This window comes from Anopheles stephensi, chromosome 2 (assembly GCF_013141755.1).
Source record: "Anopheles stephensi strain Indian chromosome 2, UCI_ANSTEP_V1.0, whole genome shotgun sequence".
Classification (NCBI taxonomy): domain Eukaryota; kingdom Metazoa; phylum Arthropoda; class Insecta; order Diptera; family Culicidae; genus Anopheles; species Anopheles stephensi.
Window position 1 is genome coordinate 6,626,008 of NC_050202.1, and position 19,274 is coordinate 6,645,281.

The following is a 19,274-nucleotide window of genomic DNA, read 5'->3' on the forward strand; positions in this document are numbered from 1 at the left end:
TCTCCCGCAGATTTGCGTCACGACATATGAATTTTTCCGCTGCTTGTAATCGAAATATGAATTTCCCAAACCCGTCCTCCCCATCTCAGAGACCCGACCAGAGCGAGAGAAGGAAGGGCCGCCCCGCCATCCGTAAAATACGAATGCGGATTATTACGATTGAATATGCCTTCCAGGTGTGTTAACGTATGCTAGTGATTTCGTGTGCCCGAGGTTTGGGAAGGTACACCGAAAAGGCTGCTGCGGGAGGGTTGAATAAAGCACGGGATCAATAACGGAACGCATTGGGGGTAGAGAGAATGGGTTCTGCTCGTAAAAAAAAGGCGGTAGGATCACGGTGGGGATGGTGAGGTCGCGTCAGTAGCATGTCAAGAGGCGCGAGATGTTTGACTGTTGGAGGAAGCCAGCCCGGTCGGCGGCGAGTATATTATTTCGCTGCCCTTTTTTATTATTATTAAGCTCCGTGTATTGCTCACTCCGCCGGTGCCCTTTACCCAGCGCTGGAGAAGAATTGTTGCTGCAGCCCTTCGCTAACCGGCAACCCCCCTTTTTGATAACGATCTCGTCTTTAAGCCGTGCTTGTCGGACTTCCGCCTACGATTTCTCACACTCTGCGTGGAGTGAGAGGGGAGCCTGAAGACGAGCGGTACAAGACGAGCGAGTTCTCACCTTTTCACGGTTCCTATCCGTAACCGAATCGTAGCTCCCCCTGTCCGTTTTACCCTTCTTAATGCGAGATGCTCCTCCAGGAGAACTGAATATTCCTTCCTTTACACCTTTATGGTCCCGGAATGCATGAGGGCACACAATCGCACCACTACCGTGTCAGTGTAGGGTTGCAGGTGCCAATCATTGGAAATTGAAAATTAAAGAAACAATCCGTTGTTGAAGCTCAAAATGTCGGGAAGCGTGCGCGCGCACGATCTCATCGGTCGTAGCACCACGCAAGATTGATCAGGATTTTCGTGTTACGGCGGGCGGGCGGGCTCGTTTGTGATCTTGTGTACCGTCATTGTTGAACAATTGTGTTGACGTATCAAAAATGAATAATGAGGGTTTGGATGTAGAGCTTAGCGGCTATATAACGCCCAATGTCTGATGCCTATTGTTGAATGTCTCATGTCCAACGTTTAGCTTCTAATGTCTGCAGGATTGGGACTAAGAATTTATTGAATACAAATGTATAATTATTAGCCATATGTTTTATTCATTAACAATTACGTCCAGTAATGATAGAGTAACGCTTCTGCACGATAATCTTCATCTGAATCATACAACTTATAGCTCTGTAAGCACAAGAATTCACTTAGTCGATAGAAATGGGTTTAAATTTTAATAATACCAATCAACCATTAATGCGCGCTCTCTCTCTCTCAAGCGGAAGAAAATGTTTTCCTCTTCTAATCACCAACGCATTGCATTCTGATTGAGCAATCTACAAAACTGGGTACAGCAAACATCCGATATGGTCATCGCTGGTTGCAACACAACACTCATACACACACACACGATGCAAGTGCGTTAAGTGTATCCGGATCTTAGCTGATAAGAGGGCGTATCGTGGCGCTCTCTTGCATGCACCCCTTGCACCCACCTCGGGGGCAGGTTTTGTGCCCCCTTCCGTTAAACGCCATCACCGCACGGTAGTGTGCGCAGACGATGCGAAGATTCCATCCGAAAAACCTTCGTCCACCGGTTGTGTATACGGTTAACGCCTATTCGGCGGTGCATCGTGAAGTGTTCGAACCTCCTCTTGTGGTGTGGTTCTCTATGGCTTCATGGGTCTGACACACCGCCGGTAACGTATGATTAATTTTGCCCCGGGTGGGTCCGGCGTCCAGTGGTCGCACGACACCTTTCCCGCGTCCAGGATTCCCTCATCCCCCCACCCGTGTGAGCGAGAGCAGCATTATTCGCCCTTCAGGCGGGGTTAGCCTGCCCGGGGGGGGGTGAAGTGGTAGTTTTGGGGTCGGCCGGGGTGGAAGGCAAAGAACTCTATCCGACTCGAATCTCCCGACCCCGAAAGTCCGGCGAGACGGTTATTGATCCAAAGGGGGCAGGGTGATGGTAACACCGGGGGTGGGGGAACAGGTCGGTGGCAGGGGCGGGCAGTGATCGGTCTTCAAGAGAAGAAGACCGGGTTTCCCGAATGCGGAATGCGTCGCTGTCCGACCCCACACCAGACACTTGTGAGGCGTTTCCTACCCCTTCCTCACGGCCACTCGCTCTCCTTAAGCGCGTATTACTGTTCTTTTTTCGTTGTTCGTTGTTGTTTCCCCCTTTTAGGCTTCCTCTGTTTGTTCTTCCAACACCGTGTTGGATGCGTGGAGTAGGGAACTGGCCAGCGGTTGAAGTAGATTTGGATATTGGTGGTCCTGAGGTGTGCGGTGAGGGGAGAGAGGGGTGAGTCGTACCTGTACGTGTTTGTGTGTGTGTGTGCGCCTGCGGGTCCTAAAGGGGTGTGAGGGTCGGTTCCACCCGGGGATGGGTGCCGGGAGCTCCATCCCAAACAGGTGATAATGAAATTACCACACAAACCTGAGCGCGCACACACTAATGCCTGCCCCCTTAAGAACGGGCGCTGCCGAGCGGACAAGCCGAGATCGTGGGCACAGAGATCGAGAGACGGATGGGGAGGGAAAACCCGGACGCCAGGCGCACACCGCCGATATTCGGGGCGTCGGTCGGTCACACGGTGTCCGGTCACACGTAAATACCATCGATTTATAAACACACACACGCACACACGGACCCGGGAACGGTGTGCATGTACATATGACCACATCAAACACCCGGCCACACATCAGATGCGCGACGCGCTACCAAACGAGCTGCAGGATCGGCCTGACATCGATTTTCGGAACGATCGGCATCGAAAAAAAAGAACCAGGGGACGGTGGACGGCTGCGGTCGTGGGGGGGGATCTTTGAAATTCCTGAAATATCTATGAAAATGAAATGGTCATCTTTCATACAGAGGGCGCGCGCGCGCGCCGACGAGCAACCTCTCACGGTGAGCGAGCAACAACTTACTTACTTATTTGCTTATTAGTAGAGAGACAGGAGAAAAAAGTGGAAGTGTTGAGATGGATGGCGTGGCGACTTTAGGCGACCCGGTCGCCGGTTCGGAGGGAACGGCACAAAAATCTAGGAGAACGCGGCAACCGCTTCTTGGCGAGAGCTATGGGCAATACGGAACCGAACGGACCGGTTTTATTACATTTCGATGCCTTCAACCTGTATGCAGCTGCATCATCTTACCCCGTACACCTTACCGGAGTCGTCCACCAGCATTTCATTTATCACACCTGTCCTGGCTCTCGCCGCACATATACGGCGTTTGACCGAGCTACTGGTAGAAGGAATAGCGCGATGGGGTGTGGGGTGGGGTACTACGATGATTCTTGGTCAAACAAAACCCTTTGGCTGGCTGATATCTGGAACGTTAGAACACGTCCCTCCGCCGTGTGTTGCCTCGCTTTCCGTTGAGTGTGATGCATAATGATGGAGGAAGTCAGTTAAACACACGCTGATCGTGATCGTGTCGTCCGTCCCGGATAATCGAGTCGCCGCTGTAACTACGTTCTTCAATAGACGAGCTTCACGCCCAACTTTGTCCAAAAAATCTTCGAAACCAGCTAGTTATGACTGTTTGTCGGCTGCCATAAAACACATTTTGGCAGTTTGTTTATTGGGGTTGCATCATCTACAGCCGTGCTGCAGCTGATGGGGTTACATTTGTCTTTAATTTAGCTGCCGTTGATTGTGTGCGTGTGTGTGTGTTGGGTCGTGTCCCTTAGAAGTTGTCATCGCCGAGGCTCTAAAAAATTAACAATGCAATTATCGGATTCGTTTTTCACTGCCCTCCAAAGGCAGTGCGCGACTAGATGATCCGATCGTACAAATTAGTCATAATCATCAGCTCATTTAGTAGCGTCCGGATGAGGATCGGGATGAAGTTCGCGGCATAGCCGGGGTGGGGTTTTGTTGTTTCTTCCCAGCCGTATAAAACAGAAATGTAGTGTGAAAATTCACAGACAATAAATGATTGACGAGAGGAGGGTTTTTTTATGACTATTATTGTATCTGCCCCTACTTATTAGACGCTTGGGAAGAAGATGTTCCCTCGCAGTGATCAAACTTAGATCGGAATTTTTGTACCATGCTGGGTGTGAAGTATGTTTAGCTATTTATGATCATTTAACCTGGTCCGTGGAACGAATCTGCATTCTGCGTACAATGTAGAGGCAGATATCTCCTTTGAAAAACACAAATAAGAATTAAGTATCCCTTCGAAAGCCTCACGTTCACGTGTGTTTGGAGTGTTTTGGGATCGTTAAACTTCGCAGAGGAATCTGTTGGGAAACCAGGATCTGTTGGGAAACGAACCTCTCCAAGAAGATGTTCACTACACCTCACACTCAATCACGTGCATCCGGAGACTTGCAAGGATTAAAGGACACCTTTCCCTTGCATGGCACAACATGGGCGTGTTCGATGGGTGTGACGGATGGATTAGCCTTCCTTTGTAAGGACGAAAGGTGTTAAGCCAGTTAAGCGCTAAACGTTTGTTTTGTTCTGTCGGCTTTCAGATTAAGGTGTCCTGCACACACACACACACACCCACACACTTTCACCGCAACAAAAACATGCCGGCAACTCGGTTTTATGTCCTTTTCGGGGTAAATATGTCCCTTCCGGGAGCGATAGGGACTTTTTTTTAAGGGGGAAAGTCCGGAAAAGGCCACCCCGGCGAGGCCAACTCCCGGGAGAGTAATTTGGACGGGATCATGACATTCGTGCATTCATTGGCTGAATGGGATTTATGTTTAATGCTTTCCATCCTTCCTAACAAAAACCATTTACAGGCGAGATCTCGAAGCAGAGGAGGAGGAGGATCATAAAAGTGTCATATACGACGCTACGACTTAATTTTTCCCTTATTTGCTGCACACACCCGCACCCCTAAAATCGCAGACACAAAAGACCTCTAAATCATCGCATTTGTGATTGTGAAACACAGCAGCAACAGACAGAGCACCAATAGAGAGAGAGTGCTCTATTGTGGGTTGAAAATCATCTCCAGAAATCCAGCGTTGGTGAGGTTCGGGAATATTTTGTTCCACTATTTATGGGTCCCCAGGATTCCCTTTGGGCACGTCCCGTCACAAACCGGCCGCCGAAGACCAGCCAGTGGTGCCAATGTTTATGGACAAATTTATGGAAGCAACAACAAAAAAAAAAAAAAATACAAAAAACCGGCACCATAGACGTAGACGGATTATTTGCCAGAAAAGCGGACACATAAATTCTTGCCCCATTCCGTCGACCTCGCAGGGTCTCGCGCTTCTGTTGTAATAATTTTTGCCTCACTTTTTAGAAGCTGTCAGGTTCATAATAGCGCTCCATTTGAATGAAAAATAGTAATAATAAACGGAAAAGCGACCGGGGACCTCCTCCTCCTTTCGCAATGGTCGCGACAGACGGGAAATGAAAGAATCACCGCTGGTGGTCACTTCGACAACCGTTGGTTGATTTATGCTGCAGTCACACTTTTCTCGCACTCGCAGAATTGGTGGCTGGGGAATTTGTTGGGGGGGGAGGAACCCGTGGGGGGGGGGGGGGTCCCATTTGCGTGCTATTGTTCTTGCGCAAGTGGTCAGACACAATTGGTGGTCCTCCAAGGGTCCTCCGGGGGTTTTTTTTTGTTCTCCCGGAACCCGATTATTTACAAACCATTGACCAGCGCTTCGTTCATGATTCATTTGCCCGTTCGGTGGTTCATCCAGTGATAGACGCCCATCTTCTGCTAGACAAGAGTTGGGGGAATATACTGACCAACGTCATTCTCCGTGAGGAGGAGGTTCTTGGCTCTCAAAGTACGCAATAAATAAATGCACACACACAACCCCCCACCAACGTGTGACCGGCCAGGAGGTTATTTAACTCCAGCTTTTTTTTTTTCAAAATGTCTCTCTGTGTGGCTAGAATTTGTCCTTCGAATGTCTGGGCGGCTGCAGCTCCAGTCCTTCAGCTCCTCGGGTCCCATCCATGCTGGCGCATAAATATGATCGAAGGTTTTTCCTCTAGGCTCTCTAGACAGCGCCGTTGTTCCGCACGCCGGCTCGGTGTTTCGGAAAGTTCGACCGTTCGAGGGCTAGGGATTAAGGGAAGCAAACATTTGCTCTGGTAATGGTTTCTGGTGTGGATTTGGCCGTTGAAGGACATTCCCTTCTAACTGTGTGCTCCCCGACGCATCTCGTGCGTTTTTTTTAAAGTATGTTTTCTCTTGTTCATCCATAAACATTTTTTGAAAGCATACATGAAATATGTATGATCCGTTGTTCCATCGCCGAGAACTGTTGCGAGGTGTGCCATTCAACTATGAACTCTTGGTACTCACCGAGAGCCGAGCGTATGCTGTGTGGTCTGGTCTTCCAGGCCTCGGTCTCGCTCGGTTCGGAAAACAATTTTCTTCGCCAATAAAAGTAGTTCGATCTTTTATGCATTGCTCCAGCAATTTCCCTCCGTGCAGAGGAACGGTTCTAGCGAGAACACTCCTCCCCGCCCCGTGCTCCAGCGCGCAGAGGTGAGCTGCAGCAAATTTGAAAGCAGTTTTTATGGATGTCCTATGGTGCCGCTTTTATCTCTCAATATACAGCTTCACCGAAGCGCACCGAATGCAGTTCCACCAGAGTGCGATCAGCGAACGATCGATGAATTGATCTCTCTCTCCTCCATGGGCGTTTTGCCAAGCTTTTGCGATGATGGTGCGCGGCGTGTGGCTCTTGGTTGGGGTTTAGCATTCGATTAAAAGTCCATTGGTTTCGCTAATTTGACATGCTGTTGCACAGTCACACTCCGGTGATGATCCCTCGCCAATTGGGGGTTAGGCTAAAGTCGCCCAAGCAAAGCTTCGGCGATAAACGATTCTGAAACGGTCCGGGAAAGTTACAGAACATTCCACTTTGCCCGATCGGTGCCAAATGAAATGAATGCAACACACACACACGCGCGCGGAGCCAGTCTCGAGTCGGCAGCCAGGCAGCAGGACAATGTGTGTGCGGCACACCATAAAGTAAAAGCAAATTATATTCTGCCTCATAAACGGGCATCAATTTTCCGACACGCCTTCGACATGTACTCCTTCCCGGCACACACATGCACGCACTGCGCTCCCAACAAATGCAATAAGCGACATGAATTATTATGTCGCAAAGTGTGCTGCTCTCTTCTGCTTGCTCTTTTTTTTTGTTTTGTTTTGTTGTTCCACTCTTTTTTGCTTATCCCTTTTTATTTTTATCGCTTTTTGTTGCTGTTGTGTTTTTGATTTGCTGTCGTGTTTCATTCCATGGTTTTTTTTTTCGTTCGCGATTTGCATTATTGGATTGCAAATCTTGTTGCTGCTTATGTATGTACTGTCGCTGTACTGTCATTTAACGTCCTTTGTACGGCACTTTTATGATCTTCCCCTTGGTTTTGCATTTTTGTAATCTGCTCAAGACATCTTCACAGCTAGCCACAGCTGCCAATAGGCGAGCTAGCAATAGCGAGAAAATGGAACGACTCAAAACGGCACCACATAAAGCAAGGATGTGGAGGGAATGCTTTCAGGACTCTTAAAAAATAATTAGATTGGTTGATTGTGCAATTTAACGGCACCACCATAATTACCGCTCCGGGTAATGTAATTCCGCCGGCTTAATCAATCTAAAGTGAGGCATGCAAGCTTCTTCAGGGTCAAGGCGCCAAAAAATGTGCGAAGAGAATTAGGCATGGCGCGCGTGAACACCGAACCATGAAAGGCATACCGGCAAACAACTTTTATAGCGGCCCATTTGGTAAATGAGCCAGATTTGGCAGTACCTTACCGTACCGTGGTCAGGTGGAAGAAACCGAAACCGGCCGCTATCTTACCAAAAAGCGGTGGAGCACCCTCACGAGATAGCAGTAGTTGCTGTGCTCGGGCGAAGCACCGTCCCGATTGAGATCGTCTTTTCGTGGAATCAGTGAACATGGGCTATCGCTCTGCCTCGCTGGATGAAGGTGGGACGGTTGGTTGGCTTAATTGGATAAAATCTTCAAACTATTCCCTCTCACCTAGCGGGTGAGTGTACCGTGGGTAGTGGTGGAGCATGGGGTTTTCCCGTGGCCTGAACCTGGTGCTGTACCCGGTTGTACTGAATGCGCGAGCAACAGATAAAACACCCCAGACAAAAACGGACGATTAATGTTGGCTTAAAGATCGCAAACGATCGATAATCCATGATCGGTCGGTCGGCCCCGAACAGACACCCTGGGAGTACGACCATCTCGTGCGAGATGGTGTGCGCTGGTGCACAAGCTTATTGCACGTCGTACTGCGGAGGAAAAAGAGGCACACAGAAACATTAGCAACAACTCACATATCGACGGGGCGAACACAACATTAACAAAACGGTGCACAACACTGCTTCGGTGCAGGAAGAACCTTATCATAACCCCGGTCCCGGAGTGGCGGGGAATGGGTGCGATGAAGGTAAAGGGGTCTGCGCTGGTCGGTTGTCGGCCCAGTTTTGTATCCCGCTCCTTTTGAGGTTGACTCTAGGCTGGAGCCCGCTGTAATCGTCTTGTTTAATGTGGTGTTCGGCTTTGCTAAATATGTGAGATATCGATAAGGGTGTGTTTAAACATGTTTAAACGGCCTAAACTTGGTTCATTATGGATTGCAGGAACCTGCTTTTTTGGATTTTGCTATAAAAATAGTTTGACGCGTGCGGTTCACCCAATCTACTAAACGGGTCGATCGGGACCTAATCGTGTTTATAGCAAGCAGATGACCCAATTAACAAAACATTTTATAGCACGTGCAGATTAGCTAAGTGTAAAACATGCTTAAAAATATTGAAATAATCCTGTTTAGGGAGCTTTGCCGCATGTAGCTCCCCATACTGGATGGATTGTAGCAGATGGATTAAAAATAGTTTGATTAAATTCTATCCTACATTCGATCAAAGCTTAGTAAGTGAAAAGGCACTGAATATCGTAAGGATCCTTCACATTCCGATTTGATATGTATCGGATGCGAAGACGTTGTGAATCGCTGCAAAGATGCGTATCCCACCCGTTCGTTGAATCTCAAACTGCATCGAGAGATGCATCTCCGTCGTTGTCCTGGATCGCTTCAACCAAAGCAAGATCAACCACCGATCGCCCAGGTATCGCTAGGGTGCCGTATCGGCGCATGGTTTCCACCCTACATTTCCACGAACGCGGTTCCGTCCGCGTACCAGACGGTCGGTGTCTCGGTTTTTAGATTTTCGTAATGAGATACGATCTCAAATCGGCAACGGTGGGGAACATCGGGACAACGCCGGTTCATGTTTTGTGCAGCCCGTGCCTTCCCATGTCGCTGCTTATTATGGAAATGGGATGGCGAAGCCAAGATAGCGAATCGATTTTGCTTTTTGGATTTTTAATAGCAGATTTTAGGTCCAAAAGGAGAGCGAGAGAGCGAGAGATAGGCTGAGCGATGAACGGGGCCGAACGGATGAACCAACTTGGCCGCGTGCGATGAATGCACCCGATGAACACTGCTTGATTTGTGGCGATCGCGATGGGCCATAGAGATAGATAGCGATCGTTGTAACGATCGCGCTAGAGCATATTAAATTTGTCATGGCTCATATCGCGAGCCATATCTAATAGACTTAAATGGTGAAAAGCCCTTTTTAAGTGTTTTGCTTTTGTTTGTATTAATAAAAAAACGCGTGCCATTAAGGCGAGAAGGGTAGTAAATTTGCATAATGATTATCCAATCGCTAGCTGTCATCTCTGTCGCTTGGTTGAGGTCTTTGATGACTTAAGCCAGCTTTTTGTTTTGGGGTTGCGTTTTGATGGTTGGAGGTTGAAATGGTATTCCAACACAAGTCAATATCTGGGCTCCGATTTGGGGATTTGAAGTTTTTTATAGCAAAAAATCGACTGTTTATATTGGAGACCTCTTCGACACGATACCGATGCTAGGTTTAAAGAGGGTTAGTTCATATTATCCGTCTAGTGGAGAGAAGTGGACAAACTTGGATCCTAACTAGTAGTTGTCACAACAAACCATCTCTCAGTAACTCTGTTGTGCAGTGTTTCGTAAGTTTGTGATTATTTTATTAAAATGTTTGGACCATCTCCGTTATCAACTTCTCCAGGATGCCTTTATCTGTTGTTCCTTTCCCTACTGTATAACTGCCCAACTGATTGCTTCAATATTTTAAAGATACCGGTTTTATATTTCCATTCTCTAAACGCGACAATAAACGATCAAAGTTTATTTATAGCACATATAAGCATTATTTATAGCAGACGCTTAGCGTTAAAACTTAACCGCTAAACGATTAGTTACCAGCAGCAGACGCTTAAAAATAACTCTATTACTGTCCAAAACTAATGTGGCGCCTTGTCTCCCCCCTGCCACAATCTACCGAGTTTGGCATGCAATTACTTATCCACAAATCGCGGCGTACGTCAATAATAATGTTAAATCGTCTGTCATAACATTTTACCACGCCAGTCGGACGACCACGGGACCGGGGCCGTGGGTGAAGGCGTCAAATAATGCGAGAGAAATCAATCAGGTGGGATGGCAGCGGGAGATTAAAATAAATTAAGTCCTTTTCTTGCACGGTTTGATTGGCAACGCCATTCGCCGTTGCTGCGACGACGGCGACGACGCCAACCATTAAGCTCCGGCATTTTACCAATCATTCAACGCCCGGTGGAATCACGCCGCGAGTCCGCTTATGGATGGATGGTGGTGCGTCTTCTTCTGCTGGTTGCTTTTCTGTTTTACGATTCCGCTCCCGGACAACAGAAAACACTGGATACTTTCTCATCTTTCATCACGTGTACACGTGAAGGTATAATAACATAATAACATGGCCACTGGCAGCGGAGTCCTTTCGGAAGCACCCGGTGCGGTGGCTTGGCTTTTTTTTTGCCTTTTCCGCTGTTAGTGAAGACATTGATGTTAAGTGATATGTCCGAGGTGTCTGAGGTCCGTTCCGTTTTATTGCCCGGTCCCACACTTCGGCGACACCACGGGCGGAAATAAAACTTAACCACGTGTGACAATGAATGGTTAGGATTGTTGAATTGTCGAGGGGGATGTTTTTTTTGTTGCGCCTGACCCTTGCCGTGGTTGTTCGCCGCCATCATTGACACTTGTTGCTCGGCGCTCGCCTCAAAGGACAGTGTGTCGGCAAAAAAACGCGCAGGGTTACGTAGGGTTTATTTTTGCGTGTGTGTGTGTGGAGCTAATGGACGGCGTACGGGGCGTAATGAGTAACCGAAACGTTTGAACGCGCTATGTCGCGGTACGGCAAATGGCAAACGCGGTCAACAGTCAATCCGCTTGATGCGCGCACGCGGCAGGAACGGTATCGTTTTACCATTTTGCCGAAGGAACGGGTAACAGGTGTGTGGAGTGTTGGCGGTTGGTTGGTTGGTTGCATCGTACGTGCAGTTTGCTGATTTGCCTCCACCTCCTACCCCCGGATCGCGCTCAGCCCTGCCCCCTCTGGCGGGCAGGTTCATGTTACAAAGGGGGCCCATTCACCCGTTCCGTTGCGAGCGCCGATAAATCTTTCACTTAGCACACATTACACCTCATCCCTCTAATTGTACGATATCGGATTGCAGGCGGCAGGCGGCAGGCGGTGCCGGCGACGGAAGACGATCGATTACAGTCTCTCCGCTCAAACGGTTGTTTTATTTCGTGTGTGTGTGTGTGCTTTATTTTGTAAAAATCGCCATTCTCGACAACTTTCCTTTCGACGACGGCGACGGGTGAACGGATTTTTGCGTGCGCTTGCACATACTTGCTCGGATTACTCGGCCGGGGCTTGGCGAAGGCAAGTAGCGACGGGGCCCCCGTCGGGAGTTAGGGAAACTCGGACGAGACCAGGGTTTTCGGTGTCCGCGTTCCCGATATACCTCCAGAGAGGGTAACATGCAACCGGGTGAAACTACTTGCCTCGAGAGAGAGTGTGTGTACGATCGGCATTAGCTTTCCTCACACCCGGCACGAGCGAAGAAGCAGGTGAGAAGAAAAAGAGGTGCAACAGAAAAAAGCTGCATCTTTCCATGCACTTTATGCTGCTGTTAGGCTTAGACGATCACCGAACGGCTCACACACACCACACGTCGATTTTAGTCCCTTCTACTGCTCGGAGGCACACAGGCCCGGGTTCGAGATTTATTGGCGAAAACTGTGTTACTGATGCAAGAACATTACTCGAATAACACTTCCTAACACGCATATTTCATTCGACCGATGCCTTAGTGGGAGCGCAAGTCAGAAGGAGGAAAAGGAGGAAGAAACTCCAAGGCCTCCCGATAAATGTTATTATGAAACATTATTTAAATCGGCTTAGGTCTGTGTGTGCTGCTGGTGCCTACACATAGCTTTCATTATGGTCATGAATAATTTGTTTCCCAGACTACAGATCGGCTAAACCGAACAGTTGTTGCCCGCCACCTAAAAGGCGCGTGGTGAATGGCCGAGTGAGCGAGTGAGTTATGGAAGCTAATTTAAAGTGAATTTGTTTCTTTTTATTACGCACCCGGGTGAAATATGTTATTTCGGTGGCAAAGTTCGCAAATGGGATCATAATTGATTGGAGGAAAAAAATGGATTTTCATTTGCGGGAAAAATGGGGAAGGGTGGAGCTTTATAGCTTTTTAAAAGGCTCGTAAACCTTTGATGGAACTTGTTCGCTGGTTAAGAGTTTCCAAGTGTTTTAGAGGATGTTTTTATTAGTTTTGGATGGAAATAAATATTTTATCATGAAATTATGTACTAAAAACTGTCTTGCTAGCGGTTTATTACCCAAAATTCCAACTTCCATTAGGTTTGTCTTAGATTTTTGAGTTAAAATTGATTTATTCTGAAATGCTGTGCGAAGAGCAGGATCTCTGCTGACTCTGTGAATGAGGTCTCAGAGATCCATAGCCTCTAAATCTCATCTAAACAGCTGGAGTCATAGTAGTCACCAATGATAAGAAAGAACTATTATAGCTTCATTAGTTACAAGTCCTGCAAAAGCCTGCTGTCGCTGAACTACCAACCACTCCTTCAGCCAATGAGTTTCATTAGAAAATGTTGCTTAAAAGCAGTGTGTTTGATAGCGTTTATCCTGAAACATGAAGAGCACACGATTGGCATTAATTGTACACCGCACAGCGATTGATTCTGAACTAGTTCGGCTCCTCACATCCGGCCAATTTAATCCCATCTGCATCTACCCGGGCACAGCAGCAAAGGAAAGATAACTCTCAACCAAGGGATTCTCCACATGCTTCACCAGCATTATTCACCAGCAATTAACTCTGTCCCAGCCTGGTGGAAGACTAATGGCGCCAAGCCGTTTCGCGCCCCCTCCCCTCCCGTTCGCCACGCCACAGTTTATCCGCGCGCGCCTTATGCGGCTGAGAAATGAGGTGACATTCGCTTCGGCGCAAGCTTCTTTGATCATTGGCGTGAGTTTGGTCTCCATCCCCCCCCATCCTAGTGGACTTACGCTCAACGATCTTGTAGACATGGGTGCAATCGGCACCTACTTAGCAGCTACCTCATTCTGCTGCCTTCCAGCCGGCAAAAGCTTGAAGCATCAAAACATCATATCGCTACGGCTAGGATCTACCGAATATTCCGTGGAAGAAGATATTCTCAGCCAGCCGAAGGCGGGTTGGAGCGAATCGATTCGATACGCGCCTCCCAAGGTTCCGGAACGGGTTTCAACTAATTGCTGCCACTATCTATTACATTTTTCATGCTGGTGGCCCCGATGGTTGGCCCCCTAGATGATGCCGCCCCGAGTCGTTTCGCGATCGTTCTGCTCTGCTTCTGTGCTTTTTCTTTTCTTTTCTTCCCCCGTTCAGCAAATGGAATCAAATGGCTGGAAATTATAGCAAAAGACTTATGCCCGGGTGCCGCTTTTGCGAGCGGCTACAGGATGTGATCTAGTATTTTGTCACATTACTTTAGCTTCTTCGATCGGCCGGTTTTCTTTTCTCTTTCCGCCGATTGAAATGAATTAATCACACCATAAACTAGCCGTTTTTTTCGCGAGCGATCAGTTAGCAAACGGGTTTGAGCGTGTTATGGAAGCGCCCAGAATTCATTGTGACCAGCTTAAAAAACGGGAGGATGAGGCTTCACAACGGTTCGATGGGCTGTTGTGTGTTCCTAGAAAGCGGCGAACATTGTTCCCCGTGGGTTAACGATAATCTAGACAGTTTTCGGGTGAAATTGTGACTATTTCGACCGAGCTCAGCGTGGGAGAACGCGTTAAAAAATTATCAAAATTGTTCCTACAGCCAAGACACACCGAACCAGCAAACCATTTTTTTTCTCACTTTCCATTTCATTCGTCGGAGTGTTCAATCTCAATTTTATGCGCCCTCAAAAAACCTGACGCAGACGCCCTATGTGGTCTACATCTGTCGCCATAAATTTAAAACCACCGGTCGCTTGTTATTTCTCTGTCAAATCCATTGTATTTGCCTTTCTTCCCAAGCTTGTGTGCGTATTATTGTAGTCCGGAGATATATTAAATTTATAACCCGAAATGGCATATTTTGCCGTGCCGCGATTATATCTCGCGTCGGTCCGATCCACGGGTATGGTTGGGTGATTTATTGGTGGCGGGCTGTGTTTTGTTTTTCCTTTTTTTTTCGGTCATTTTACGATGACATTTGGCCAAATGCAGCTCCAGTGATTCGGCGGGCCCCGGAGTGTACGCTGCGCGTGCTCATCACCATAGCGCGTGTGGTGCGTTGAAGGTGCAGAAGACGTCTGCTTATCTGCTGTGGCTGATCACTTCGTCGCGGTACCTGGTACAGACTCCCTCGAGATGCACGATGGTCCTACGGTTGGACAGCGGATTGAATATTTGCAGAAATCAGGAAGAGGATTTTTCTAAAAAAAGAAATTGAGCGTGTATTTAAATCTTGAAGAGGCCTTGATGTCCAAAAGATCACAATCGGAAGTGAATCTTGTTGTCCACAGGTCATCCCTCAAGGTTCAAAATATAATGCCATAAATTCTTCGGCACCAGCTACACTGTGTAAAGTTTAAATAGTTCAAGTGTCCGCTCACTGGCCCGATCTGGCCCACTGTGTGAGTCGTGGCGCTGCCATGGGAATTTAACTCCACGGCGGGATGTGTGTTGTTTGCACGTGTTGCTCTCTGTTTGATGTCCACAATCGAATCCTAACAATCGGTGGACAATGAAAACCCACCGAAAACGATCACCACCGACCGAGGCGCGGCCGTGTTCGATGCGGGAGATTCCAGAGAGAGAGAGAGAGAAACAGTCGAATTAATAAATTATCGCGCAAAATATGGCGCTCCGGTGCCGTGTGTTCCCAGCCGTTGATCGTGTTGTGGAATGTCGCCAGTCACCACGCAGCTGGGTATCTGGGGCGGCACTTTGGAACAACTGGGAGCAACAAAGACTTCGACGGTGCAGCTCAAGAAGTGCACCAGCTCGGGGTGCAGCTTTTGTGTGTGTGTGTGTTGCTTCGCTTACGATTCCTTGCGGGACCTTTTTTTCGGTTACACAACAGTCGATCGACCGATCGAATGGTTAACTGCGTGCTCCAAAAATTCTACCAAATATTTCCTCAACTTCAACATATAGGAGATCGTTTCGAATAGAAGCACTGCTAGCTCGGGCACGCACAAACGGGGGCGCCAAGATGCCATTTAGCGCGGTGCCACACAATTACACACGTGTCAATAGAATGCGCCATTTAATTGCACTTTCCGTTGCAGGCGCAATCTATCCCGAGGTACAGCGCCGAGAGCAATTTTCTACCATTTACTAATAACTAACTCGCACTTGCTGGAACGCAACGCCAAGCCGGGGCTCAACCAGTTCGCCTGCCTCAGTCCAGCCGTGTGACAGCTGGGGTGTAATAGAGTTGTGGCAGTGTGGATCGCGCGGTACTGAGCTAATGATACGATTTTGTGTACGGGTCACCGTTGATAAATGTCTTTCCGTTGGCGCTCTTTCGTGCTCGGGCTAATAGTCTTGCTGTTGTTTTGGCCGTTCGTTGTGGAGTTTTCTTGGCTCTGGCTACAGTTTGTGCGTGATTAATAGCAGCTGATCAAATATGTGGTTGAAGGGGGGGGGGGGGGATTTTTGTTATCTGAAACATTTAAATCACAGCTGAAACAAACGTGTTTCGGTGATAAAACGATCATCAGTAACAGTAGTCTGAATGACAGGCTGTGACTATTCCGTCCAATGTCCGAGGAGGCATTTAGAAATGGTTTGCGGCCTCTAGCAGAGACGTTAGACATGATCGGTGTTGTTAGTTTTGTTTTTAGCACACTATCATTAATAATGGCTGCTTGTTATCATGAGAGCAGAATGTTTAATTCTCGTATAGCAGAACCTTCAATGTCTTACAAAGGAGTTTGGAGTGATTTATCAGACTTCAGACGCGAAAGTGTTGTACTTCTAATTGATCCCATTCACGATATCCACGAAACGAAAGAATCCTTTCCGGCGCAAGGTCTCTAACTCATCCATTGATCATTGCTGTAGAGTTTCGTAGTAGGGTGTCGCGACATATTTGAAGAAGATTGAAGAAGTGATTGAGGCTGTAGGTGTTGGGTACGAGTCCTGTACATCTATAAACCCATATGTAAGGTCCAAAGCAATCCTCCAATATTTGACAGCCTTCTTAGTGTTGCACTATCCTGATCTTAACTTCCAGCCCTACAGACATCCATGTGACCACTCCAACGCGATCGTCCAGGTACGATGTTTGCTGCAATTTTTGACAACTCTCATTCCCCACCTTCCCCACGAATGACTTCATTGGCATCCACGCGTCCCGCCACAAAAGTGCTATCGGCCATATTAGCATCAATTTCATTCCGATTTAATTACACATCAGCATCATTTCCAACACCTTTCGGCCAATGATCATTAACTTCCGTCACATCCCGCTTCCAAGCATCCGTGCTGTCGTAAAGATGCAATATCGGCGAATAACATACGTTCTTTCCTTTACAATCCGATCGGTATCTTTCCTCAGTCTCTCATCTGCCGGTATCTTATCGCACATCATTCGTTGCTACTTTATGACACGCAGATAATGGGTCGACGAAACAATCTCATCTTTCGCCCATCATCGGTTGGCCAGAGTGGAGCGAAATCGTAGGCGAACGCTCCAAAACAGCAATCGCGTAGCGTTATCGTAGATTTGTTATCTGAAGTATCACCGGACTCCGCGTGTAGTGGCTAAATTAACCTATACATCCTTCATCAACCGGCGTCTCCATTCGCCGAAAACTCCATTGAATGTCGCCACCTTGATGCTCCACGATGATGATATGCTCTGTTGTGCGGTGTTTTGCGGTGTGCCCTGTTCATACTTCTCGGTTGCTTCTCGTTCCTAAGCGCGTTCCGTTGCGTAGAAGGGGTAGAAGGGGGTAGTTGAGGACGGACGCTTTTGATGGGAGTTTTTCTTCTCTCCATTAACTGCAAATCGATTTGTGGACATCAATTTCCAGCCAAATAGCCTCATGTACACACACACACCTTCTGACTCGTCCGACGTGCCATCGTCGGTAATCGCAATCGAACCGCGTCCCGGATCGGTTCTCGCGCACCGCCGTGTTTCAGTTCGGCAGGGAGACCGGCGTGATCTTTTCTACCTTAGCGTTGTTGTTGTTGTTGTGTTTCTTTCCTTTTTTTAAGTGATGTCGATTAGCTGCAATTAAAGTGGCTCCTTGCTGTCCGACCGCGCGACGAAATCGAACGCCGGGCGCGCACACACCGAGGCGTGGAATGGGGAATTACCTGAATTATTACCCCGTCCCACTCTAAGCGCCTGGGTCTCCTCCGGTCGGTCGCCGCGCACAACCTCCCCCGATCCGGGCGGGGTGCGTACGACAGCTGAAGGATTGTCGCATTGCGTAAACAATTGCGCAAACGAGAGAGGGCGAGAGAGAGAGAGAAAGAGAGAGAGAGAGCAGGAGACGCATACCACACCTCGCGCAAGGGGTTGCAATTCCGTCAAGATGCCGCGACCGAGTGTACTACCGAGTGGTGGGAGCTTTTGGGAGATGGAAAATCAAAGCTGTTAGATAATGGGCGCTCTGTGTATATTCGTCCGTCCAGCAGCAGCACCTTTTAGGCGGCGCTCTATGTTGTTCTGTTGTTAGTGGCTGTATGGCGCATGCCTTCGAGGTAATTCACCTGCACCTCCTGCAACTGCCTGCTGAGTGCTTTGAACACTCGCGGTTTACTACGAAATCGAAATGAGACAATGTTTAATGAAGGCGAGCTGTAGTGAGAGATATTCCATCCACCGGCGATTGACGCCTTGTGGGAGAATTATCTCACCGTACATCCGGTGCTAATTGAATTCCAAAGTGGCGGTTAAATAATTGCCTGACAGCATTGCGAGAAATTACTGCGTTCTATTACACCAACCGAGCCGGGCGGGTTATGCGCAACATTTTAATGACGTTCAATTGCATTAAATAATTACCCAGTGGTTAGAGGGCTCAACGGAGAAGAACAGGTCCTTTGACTGACTTTATGTACAGTATGAGGATCGCCCAAAAATGCTATCGGAAGAGTTTGGTGGTCCGTAAAGAGGAGGTCCGTTGGATAAGATATATTGGCACTTTGGACGTCAAGATTATGTCCTGGTGAAACACCACGTACTTCTTTTTGGAGTTCTGGACCTTGGAAAGGCAGACAGATTCCACGTTTGATTTGACTTCTTCGGAAGAGAACCGAAACTTGAAGTGGTATAGATGACCTCGACTTCAGTATTACGATATCCATCTTGATGGAGCTTCTTGAAGGACTTCAAGTTGTTACAAGATAAGGCCAGTTGATACTCGGCTGATGCCTCATGAGTTGCTGCTGCATATTGAGAAGGTCAAACCTTATCATCTCTCTCCAGAAGATGTTCTTAACTTCGAGTCGACTGAATCTCGTAGATCAGGAAAAGTATATGAGATACTGACATTTCTTTCAAGTGTTGGGCTCTTTAAGATTTAAGATTTAAATAAGTGTTTACGAATTATTTTTCATTAATTTATCAAAAATGATTTATCGATCTTTTCTTACTTTCTTTTACTTGCAGAGGTTTTCAGTCTCAATGCCACGAGAACACGCGACAATCGGGTTGCCATAACGATATACTCCAAAGAGACAGATTCGTATATCTGCTTCGACAAAAACTGGCGCACCAAGACCATGGTAAGTTGGG

The 19,274-nt window shown here is 47.8% G+C and overlaps 1 protein-coding gene across 6 annotated transcripts in view; it reads left to right on the plus strand.

Annotated features, from left to right (window-relative positions):
• LOC118504267 overlaps positions 1-19,274 on the plus strand; it is a 64,453-nt gene that overhangs the window by 39,861 nt on the left and 5,318 nt on the right. For all 6 annotated transcript variants that reach the window (XM_036038498.1, XM_036038497.1, XM_036038499.1 and 3 more), the window contains one exon: positions 19,149-19,264. In XM_036038498.1, coding sequence (XP_035894391.1) covers positions 19,149-19,264 — 116 coding nt within the window. The remainder of the gene's footprint in view (positions 1-19,148; positions 19,265-19,274) is intronic.